Source organism: Urocampus carinirostris, chromosome 16 (assembly GCF_059441175.1).
Source record: "Urocampus carinirostris isolate Australia breed hairy pipefish chromosome 16, RoL_Ucar_1.0, whole genome shotgun sequence".
Lineage (NCBI taxonomy): Eukaryota > Metazoa > Chordata > Actinopteri > Syngnathiformes > Syngnathidae > Urocampus > Urocampus carinirostris.
Window position 1 is genome coordinate 1906596 of NC_142364.1, and position 10498 is coordinate 1917093.

General features: G+C 41.8%; 1 protein-coding gene across 2 annotated transcripts in view; it reads right to left on the minus strand.

Annotated features, from left to right (window-relative positions):
• Positions 1 to 10498, minus strand: part of LOC148349960 (transmembrane protein 132C) — a 173382-nt gene that overhangs the window by 161810 nt on the left and 1074 nt on the right. The window contains exons 1-2 of one of the 2 annotated variants that reach the window (XM_088355377.1): positions 4859 to 5172; positions 3668 to 3841 (exon numbers count right to left, since the gene is read on the minus strand). In XM_088355377.1, coding sequence (XP_088211503.1) covers positions 3668 to 3713 — 46 coding nt within the window. In that variant the 5' untranslated portion in view covers positions 3714 to 3841; positions 4859 to 5172. Of the gene's footprint in view, positions 1 to 3667; positions 3842 to 4858; positions 5173 to 10498 lie in introns of those variants that run through there. The other variant, XM_088355378.1, reaches the window with a different exon arrangement.

The following is a 10498-nucleotide window of genomic DNA, read 5'->3' on the forward strand; positions in this document are numbered from 1 at the left end:
CAACCTACTGGACTGTCTCAGAAAATTAGAATATTGTGATAAAGTTCTTTATTTTCTGTAATGCAATTAAAAAAACAAAAATGTCATACATTCTGGATTCATTACACATAGACTGAACTATTTCAAGCCTTTTATTATTTTAATATTGCTGAATTTGGCTTACAGCTTAAGAAAACTCAAAAATCCTATCTCAAAATATTAGAATATCATGAAAAAGTATACAAGTAGGCTATTCAACTAATCACCTGAATCATCTAATTAAGTCGAAACACCTTGCGAGGGTTTCCTGAGCCTTAAAAACACTCAGCTTGGTTCAGTAAACTAAATCACTGCTGATCTGACTGCTGTCCAGAGGACCATCATTGATACCCTCCATCAGGAGGGTAAGACACAAAAAGAAATTTCTCAAAGAGCAGGCTGTTGACAGAGTGCAGTTTCAAAGCATATCCACAAAAAGTCTGTTGGAAGGGAAGAATGTGGCCGGAAACGCTGCACAACCAAGAGAGATGACCGCAGCCTTAACAAAATTGTGACGAAGAGCCGCTTCCAGAATTTGGGGGAGCTTCAAAGACAGTGGGCTGAAGCTGGAGTCCAGGTATCAAAAGCCACAGTTCACAGACGTGTCCGGGAAATGGGCTACAATAGCCGTATTCCCATGGTCGAGCCACTTCTGAACTCAAGACAATGGAAGAAGCGTCTGACTTGGGCTATGGAGAAGAAGCACTGGACAGTTGCAGAGTGGTCCAAAGTCCTCTTTTCAGACGAAAGCAAGTTTTGCATTTCATTTGGAAGTCAAGGCGCCAGAGTCTGGAGAAAGGCTGGAGAGGAGCAAAATCCAAGTTGCTTGAAATCCAGTGTGAAGTTCCCACAGTCAGCAATGGTTTGGGGAGCCATGTCAGCTGCTGGTGTTGGTCCACTGTGTTTCATCAAGTCCAGAGTAAATGCAACTGTGTACCAAGAGATTTTAGAGCACTACATGCTTCCATCTGCTGAAAAGCTCTATGGAGATGAGGATTTCATTTTCCAGCATGATCTGGCACCTGCCCACAGTGCCAAAACCACCAGTAACTGGTGCACTGACCATGGCATCACTGTCCTTGATTGGCCTGCTAATTCCCCTGACCTGAACCCCATCGAGAATTTGTGGGGTATAGTTAAGAAGAAGATGAAAGACACCAGATCTACAAATGCAAATGAGCTGAAGGCCGCTATCGAAGCATCCTGGGCATCAATAACACCTCAGCAATGCCACAGGCTGATTGCCTCCATGCCACGCCGGATTGATGCAGTAATCCGTGCAAAAGGATTCCCAACCAAGTACTGAGTGCATCAATGGACATTTTCAAATGTTTGATTTAGTTTTGCTGTTATAAATTTTTTTTTTTACTTGGTCTGAGGAAGTATTCTAATATTTTGAGATAGGATTTTTGAGTTTTTTTCAGCTGTAAGCCAAAATCAGCAATATTCAAATAATAAAAGGCTTAAAATAGTTCAGTTGATGTGTAATGAATCCAGAATGTATGACATTTTTGTTTTTTTAATTGCATTACAGAAAATAAAGAACTTTATCACAATATTCTAATTTTCTGAGACAGTCCAGTATAGTCACTGATTTGAAATATGATTGACACATTGGTAGGCCAATTCAATTCCCAATGTAAATATACGCCATTTTACGGGCCGTATGGAAGCGGAGAGGAGGCGGACTCGCTATCTACGTCGACATGAGGCGGTGTAACCCTGGGCACAAAGATTTCCATCTGCCGCAGGGGCGTCCAACTTTTGGCCTAGCGTGCGACGTCATCCTCTCCGCTGTGGCTAAACGACAACACAGCACCCTGAGGCCATCCCGTTCATCTGTCATTTCCATACCCGTCGCGCTCCAGGGCTCCACGCTCTTACAAACTGTCGTATTTTCCCTTACAAAATACAAAATAATCTTACACCATTTTTTTTTTCAGAATGATGCATGATGGGAAATCCCCAGGCAGCAGGCGCATGCGCACAGTAGCATCAAACCGCTGGCTTCGTTTGCAACCAAAAAAAAAACATACCGAGATAGCGGCGTACTCGTTTGTCTTAATTGATTTGTGATCGTCGGTGTATACCGGATGGAACCCGTCATTGACAAAATTGCCTTTTTCCGTACAAATTTTCTTGTACGTCGTACACTTCTTCAAATGCATCATAAACATACTTTGTACGGCAAAAACATACAGCTTGACAGCTATGCATTTTTATGCGCTGTGATGACCCGCAAGTGTGCACAATCCTGGAAAGAGAAGTCATCCGTTCACAACTCTTTTACGATGTCTAAAAATTGGCCAAAGTCAAACAGAGAGTTGCAAACATCTTAGGGCTGTAAAGCGGTCGTCCCCAGGTGGCCAAAAGTCGACCGCGAGTGTACTTCCAAATATATAGCAGCGAAAATCATCAAAACAGCTCTTTGAGTCAAGTATCGATATTGGTATCAATCCGGGTCAATCAATATATTCAAATAGACAGGTGATAAGTACAGAGTTTTCAAAATGCTCTTATGGAAAATCCCTTGACTGCAAAGATTCCAACGATCTCAATCTCCCCCAAACACAAGCCTCACCGAGTCAAGTATCGATACTAGTATCATTTTGAAGGCAGAAAACAAATATTTCTTATTGTCCTATATTGAATATCCTTTGTGGTAAAGGATCCCAACAACTGTCTCAACCGTCCCTCAAGCACAAACACTAACAAGTCAAGTATCAATATTGGTATCAATCCAGGTCAATCAATATATTGAACAAGACTGTTGATAAGTATGGAGTTTACTAAGCGTTCTTATGGAAAAATCATTTGAGTGCAAATATTCCAACAATCTCAATCTCCTCCAAACACAACCCTCACTGAGTGTTAATATCAATATTGGTATCAATCCAAAGGTGGAAAAAAAAGCGTTTTTTATCTCATTGTTCTAATTGAATATCCTTTGGAAAATCCCTTGAGTGCAAATATTCCAACAATCACAACCGTCCCTCAAGCACAAACACTAACCGAGTCAAGTATCAATATTGGTATCAATCCGGGTCAATCACTATATTGAACTCGACTGATGATAAGTACAGAGATTTCTAAGCGTTCTTATGGAAAACTTGAGTGCAGATATTCCAACAATCTCAACCCTTTCTCAAGCACAACCCTCGCTGAGTGAAGTATTGATATTGGTATCAATCCGGGTCAATCCATATATTGAACAAGACTATTGATAAGTACAGAGTTTTCTAAGTGTTTTTTTATGGAAAATCCCTTGAGTGCAAAGATGCCAACACTCTCAATTTCCCCAAACACAACCCACACTGAGTCAAATATCGATATTGGTATCAATTCAGCTCAGGGAAAAATATATAATATTGAACAACCAGCAAAGTCGAGCGCTTTTTATCCCTTTGCGAGTTTTTCCAAGCATTTCTTGCACGCGAGCGTCCCGGGCGCCTTAACTTGAACATCCATTCGTTCCTTTTCTGCCAAAACATCTTCGAGCCTCGGAAATAAGCCACGCACACGCCGCGCGTGGAAAAGAGACGTTTGATTCGCATCCCCTCGTGGGTCCCGGGCCACTTTCAGAAAAGTTCACCCTATTTGAAATTTTGCCCCAAAAAAAGAAAAAAAAGAAAATGAAAATGAAGCTTACCTGTGCAGAAAAGTGCCGCGAGACCCAGGCGACCAAGCAATTCCATATCGGCCTGGATTTTCTCGTTTAATCTTCTCGGATCGGCTGAAATGTCTTCACGCGATTTCTTTTCTGCTTTCCCATTTGAAATGCACTCGCTTTTCCATGTCACGTCCGTGGAACACAATCAACGTCCTGCAGGAAGAAAAGCACGCGCGGTGATTGCAATTGGAGTGACGATGGACGTTCCGGATCCGTTGGGAGGGAACCGGCTTTTTCGGCTCGGCTCGCTGATAACAGCCGACTCTTTCGGCTTCCGAGCGGCTCTTGGGAATTTTTTGGAGCTTTTGATTAAAATCTAACAGTGTGGTCTGGTCTCAAAAGGTATGGTATTAGACAACAAAATACAAACAGTGAAAAAGGAAAGAAAAGAACAAAAATGGATTAAAAAAAGAACGGAAATAAGAGTCAAAATTGAGAAATAATATAAAAAGGGGAAAAAAAGTGAAAAGAAAGCAAAGAAAAAGAAAAGGAGAAGGAAATTTGAAAAGGAAACAGAGAGAAAAAATAGAAAGGGAATAAAGGAGAAATGCGCAAGAAAAAATAAGTAAGAACCTCAAAAAGAGAGAAATTAGGGAAAAGAAAGACAGTAAAAATCTAACGAAAAAAGAAAAGAGTGGCGATGAAATAAAGATCTAGGAGGAAAAAAGTGAAACGGAAAGAAAAAAAAGAGAAAATGAAAAAGAGAAGAAAAGGGAAATGCGCAAGGAAAAAATAAGTAAGAAGCTACAAAAGAGAGAAAAAAAGGGAAAGGAAAGATAGGATAAAATTAAAAAAGCAAGAAAAGAAATAAAAACCTAGAAAAAGAGGAGGAAAGAGGGGGGGTGAAATAAAGATCTAGGAGGAAAACGAAAGTAAAAAGATAAAGAGTGGGCAGTAAATACACAGAAAAAAACCCTGCCCCTTTAATTGGTATGTTCCTAATGAGGATCATGTACCTTAAGGCAAACATGAAATCTACGATTGGACTCGTAACTCAGTGAAACTTGTGGATCCTAAGCAACTTGAAGCCAAAATGTCCACCCAAAAAAAATGTCCGTTCCAAAGAAAGAAAGACTTTCGTCCAAATAAAAACCCGAAATGAAGAAGGAGAAGAAGATGGAGGAGAAGAAGGAGAAAGCGCACGCGTGCTTGCGGCTTATGGACGCTTACCTGGCAGGTCGCGGAGATTTCTCGTCGGCATTTGGACCTTCGGCGGCGCGATCGAATCGTCGCGTTCGCGGTCCCAAAATCCAAATAGGAGATGAGAAATCGATGCGACCAAAGCAGAAGCGGTCGAAAAATGGGGAGAAGTTTTCCACACGTAAAAAAGGAGGAAAAAGTCCCCGATTGGACCCTCGCAGAGCGGCCAATCTTCGTCTTGAGAAAGGTCCCCTTTCGCCTCCGGGGAATCGTTCTGGCAGCGAGCGCTTCTGTTGGGTTCCGTTAGGGTTCTGACGGGGTTCTGTTGGGTTTCTGACGGGTTCTAGTTTCCCCCCCCCCTGCAACCCATGTGGTTCCGATTCGGAGGAGAGGTGAGCTGATGTAACGTACGTGAACGACACGGCTCTACGCGCTGGTACTTGGATGTGGAGACGAGAGCCGTCTCTCTCTCTCTCTCTAACTTCTCCCCCGCTCTTGATCTCTCTCTCTCTTTCTCTGTTCCTCTCTCTTTTTCTCTCTTCCCCCCCTCTCTCACTCTCTCTCTAATTCATTCTCTCTCTCTTTCCCTCTAACCTTCTCTATCTGTCTGTCTCTCTCTCTCTCTCTCACACACACTTCTCCCCCGCTCTTGATCTCTCTCTCTCTCTCTCTCTCTCTGTTCCTCTCTGTATTACTCTTTTTCTCTCTCCTTTTCTCTGTTTCCCCCCCTCTCTCCCTCTCTCTCTAACTCACTCTCTCTCTCTCTCGCCTTCTCTATCTGTCTGTCTCCCTCTCTCTCTGTCTGTCTGTCTCTCTCTCTCTCTCTCTCTTACCTGCTGCTTCTCTCGCTCTCTCTCTACCTTCCCTCTCGCTCACTCTCTCACTTTTTATATTATTATTCTCACTCACTTTTGTATGCCTTTTTTGTTTTTTTTCTTTCAATCTCTCTATCTCTCTCTCTCTCTTTCTCTCTCTCTTTCTCTCACCTTTTATATCTGTCTGTCTCTTTTTCTCTCTCTCTCTCAATTGCTTCTCTCTCTCTCTCTCTTTCAACCCTCTTCTTTCTCTCTCTCTTTCTCTCTCTCTCTCTCTCTCTCTCAACTGCTGCTTCTCTCTCTTTCAACCCTCCTCTCTCTCTCTCTCTCTCTCTCTCTCTCTCTCTCTCTCTCTCTCTCCATCTCTCTCGCCTTCTCTATCCGTCTGGCTCTTTCTCTCTCCCTCTCAACTGCTTCTCTCTCTCTCACTCACTCTTTCTCTCTCTCTCTCTCTCTCTCTCTCTCTCTCTCTCTCTCTCTCTCTCTCTCTCTCTCTCTCTCTCAATTGCTTCTCTCTCTCTCTCTTTCAACCCTCTTCTTTCTCTCTCTCTTTCTCTCTCTCTCTCTCTCTCTCAACTGCTGCTTCTCTCTCTTTCAACCCTCCTGTCTCTCTCTCTGTCTCTCTCTCTCTCTCTCTCTCTCTCTCTCTCTCTCTCTCTCGCCTTTCTATCCGTCTGGCTCTTTCTCTCTCCCTCTCAATTGCTTCTCTCTCTCTCACTCACTCTTTCTCTCTCTCTCTCTCTCTGTCTCTTTCTCTCTCTCTCTCTTTCTCTCTCCCTGTTTATATTTTTGTTTCTCACTCGCGTTTGTATCCCCCTCTTTTTGCTTTTTTTTCTCTTTTCGAACCTGTCTATCGCCTTTCGGGTTCAACACGAGGTCAATGATTCAGAAAAGAGAGAAAAAAAAGAAAAAGAAAAAACAAATAGAAATCATTTGCGACACGACGAGCGAGCCCCGCAACCGGTTGGCTCATAAGAAGCAACAGTGCCCTCTACAGGGAGACGATGTGAAGTGCAAGCAGCTGCCCTCGATTTGCCCCTATGACTGACCGCGAATTCGATAGAGGAGGGGATGGCACAGGGGCGTCGCCAGGGAGGGGGCAGGGGTGGTCAGCGCCCACACACAGACACGCTCGGCCCAATCAAAGAAAAGTGGACGTAGTAACGACGGCGGTTAGGACGTCTCGTTCGTTTGCTGTATGTCAGTGGACACTGGTGTGGATTCTCCTGCCCCTACAGCTCATCGTGTCACGGATGATTTATATTTTTTTTCCTTTTTTAGTCCGCCGGCTCTTTTGGCCCGGCTGACTGAAATCAAGTGGCTCTAACGATTGTTTTTGTGGCTCGAATCCATAGATGACCGAGTCTTAGAGGAAAATTGGGCACAGAATGACTTAAAAAGGGCAAAAACACAGCAAAAACAAATATATCAAACAAAAGAAGAAGAAAATAATAAAGATAAAAGAGAGAAATAAAATGAAGAAAAATCATTATAAACAAAAACAAAATAAGCATAAAAGAAAAGGTAAAAGCTGGGGGGAAAAATCGATGTCCTCGTCCCCGAATCAGCTCGACAACATTAAAGGGGAAGTGCGTTTATGCAGGTCGACGGCGCAAAACCCCCAAGGAACGGGCTTCCTCTTTGCTTTCTTGCTGCTGCACAGGGGTAATAATAAAAAAAGGAAGACGAATGGCCGCACTTCCGCTCTCAGCTTACTATTCGCCGAGCGTCTTTCGGTAAAGGTCCGCCGCTGCGGACTGACAAATGTCAATGACTTTACTCTGACAAGGGGCGGAGGCCTCCAGCAGACGGCCGAAAAGAAGATTTATCTATCTATCTATAGCTATGTCCGTCTGTCTTTTTGTTTTTCTCTCCTTTCTCTTTCTTTCTTTTTTCATTTCTTTAGCTAACCCTCTCCCCTTTCCCCTTTTTTCCCTCATTCCCCCTTTCCATTTTTCTAACATTTCTTTCCCTTTTTTCTTTTTTCCCCGTTTTTTCTTTCTTTTTTTTTCCTCATATATTGGCTCGCTGTTGTTGAGCGCTGAATTTGCTACTTAGTATTATTATTATTTTGTAGTATGGCTGTCGTATTTCTGCGGTAATATTTATGTAGTAGACACATTAAGAGTCAACGGGAACTTAGCTGTACATGTTTTATTGGTAGTACTATATTTACTACGATATATAAAGTATTGTCATTGTACCTTGAATATTTTTGTTTGGCAGGTTGGATTAAAAGGCCTGCTGGGCTGCATGTGGCCCGCGGGCCGTCGTCTGCCCACACCTCCTCCAGAACAACATGGAGAGGAGAAAAAAAAACAAAATAGGCGTCGATGAATCGAACTGTCTGAGTTGGTTCGATTCTATGGGTTGAAGAGATGTGACATACTGCCCCCTTGTGGAAGACAGCAACAAATTAATGTTTGTGAACTTTTCTTTTTAGGATTGAATTCATTTTTATCGGGAAGAAGGGAAAGGAGTGCACGCACGATCTGGAGATCGTTCATCGCGGGGAGCAGCTTGCTCAGACGCGGAAGTGGTATTTCCGTGGCGAGCGATGGCGGTGTTGGGAACAAACAAAATGGGTCCGTCGCCGGGATAGAAGAGCAAAAACGTGGTCGTGATCGGAAACGAGTCGAAAGCCAGGAGAGGAGAGGAGACGCGGTCGAGACAAAAACGGATGGTTATTCGGGGCGGGAGGACAGACGCGGTCGAGATCAAAACAGATCGTTGCGGGAGACAAACGGGAGCAAAAAACAGGACAGGCGAAAAAGGGCTTGCCGTGTAAAAGCAGAGATTCGCGGGCGGACCGACAAAAGGGGACCGACTGGGAGCCAATCTGTCAACAAGCTGCAGCTGGAGCCACACGGGCGGAGCCCATTGGGCGCCGTGGCAACCGTGACAATGACATTTTCATTGGTGTATATAGTGTGTAAATAATATCAAAATAATTAAAAAACATGTGGAAAATAAATGAAAATCTAAGAGAAATGTGAAAACCCTGATAATGATAAATATATACATCTATAGGAAATGATGAAAAGGGTAAGCAGAAGGAGAGAGAAATAACGCCGAATGATGATTTGACTCAGGAAGAAACAGGAATATCAAATGAGATGAAAATCACTGGCGGCATTCTGCACTTAAGGGCCACAAGTCAGGAAATTCCAAGGCGCTTTTGGAGGGCAACAAATTGTTTCATTTGATTCCGAGAAGATTTCGCAACCTTTCGCCGAGACCTTTTATCCCGGCCCAATAACCTTTGCGGAAAAAATCTCATTTCCTTCCACCTCGACGAGGAATAATAAGAAGGCGACGACCAGAGGAGCAACGTTTGCCATGATAAGGACCACTTTCGCTCTTTTTATTCATATTCGTCCAAATTGAAAAAAAAGAGACCAAAATGGTCAATCATTGCTGCTGTGTTCGCGGGGAGTCTGACTTTTATCTTTCTGTTTTTTTGTTTTAAAGATGACTTCTCACACAATAGTTCAAATTGGCATAATTGCCTTTTTTTCAACATCCGTATTTTTAAGATTTGTCAATTTAATTGCGCTCTTACTCGTAATATTGCGGTAAGACGTTTTCCACTGTGTGACGTCATGACGCACGCACCATATTGTTGATTGCCATGTTGTATTAAATGGAGCCATGTTCTTGTTGTTTGCTGTTGAGGAATAAATATGCTTAAAGGCCTGCTGATCTTCTCACGCATGAGAAAACTGCACACTCTGACATATCCTTAACACGTATTCAAATAAAAATGGAAAAAACCCTAACATGTTACTTTCATTATAATGCTGTGTCCAAGGGAAGTCAGACTTTTAACTTAATTTTTTTTTGTAAATAGATACGTAATTCTTTGAGAAACATAACATTTCACATTAGATTCCTAATTCAAATAGATTTCTTTGCTATTTTGACATTTTTAATCCTATTAAAATAGAAAAAAATAGACAAACGTGTTCAATGACGCTGCTGTGTTCACGGGGAGTCCGACATTTATGATGTCGTTGTGAAAATGAATAAATCATTCTTAAAATTTATTTTTTGCCTTTTTTAATCATTTATATTCCAATAAAAATAGTACAAAAGAAAAATATGGAGTTAATTTGCTTCACTCAAGGGAATCGTCTTGCAATCTTGTTCTACTAAAAATACAAAAACTTTTTGAAATAAACAACTATATTTGTTTTTTTAGATTTGAGATCCATTGAAAATAGAAAAGAAATGATATCTATATGAAGCATTACGAGGTGCTCAAAATGATTGTATTTGAACAGGTAAGTGTGGAATAGAGTGTAAAGCGCTTTGGGAGGTCTTCGTGACTGGAAAAGCGCTATTTTGCGGTCAATGCACTCCAATCACTTTGTTATAAGCTGTTGCATTCAATGAGAGTGAGACTTCTGAAATCTTGTTTTACTAAGAATATGAATGACTTCTCATATCAGATCGTAGTTGAAATAGATTTTTGCCTTTTTGACATTTGCAATCCAATAAAAATACAAAAGAATAACGACTGAGATTTGACTTAAATGGTGACACTGCCTTCTAGGGCAGTGGGGCTCTTACGTTTCATTTTAATAAAAAGAAAACTATGTTCCTGTACTTAACTTACACTGCTGCGTTCACGTAAAGTCAGACTTTTGCTCCCTTGTTTAACCCTTAAAGATCTTAAAATACACAACGTTACTTCTCGTTACAAATGAATAGTTCTAGTAGATTGTTTCCACCTTTTTAAGCATTAGTAATCCAATAAGAATAGAAATAAGAGAGACAAAATGGTTACCGATAAGAAAATGCTGCGTTCAGGAGAAGTGGTACCTTCACCTTCTCATTTTAATGAAAGAAATCA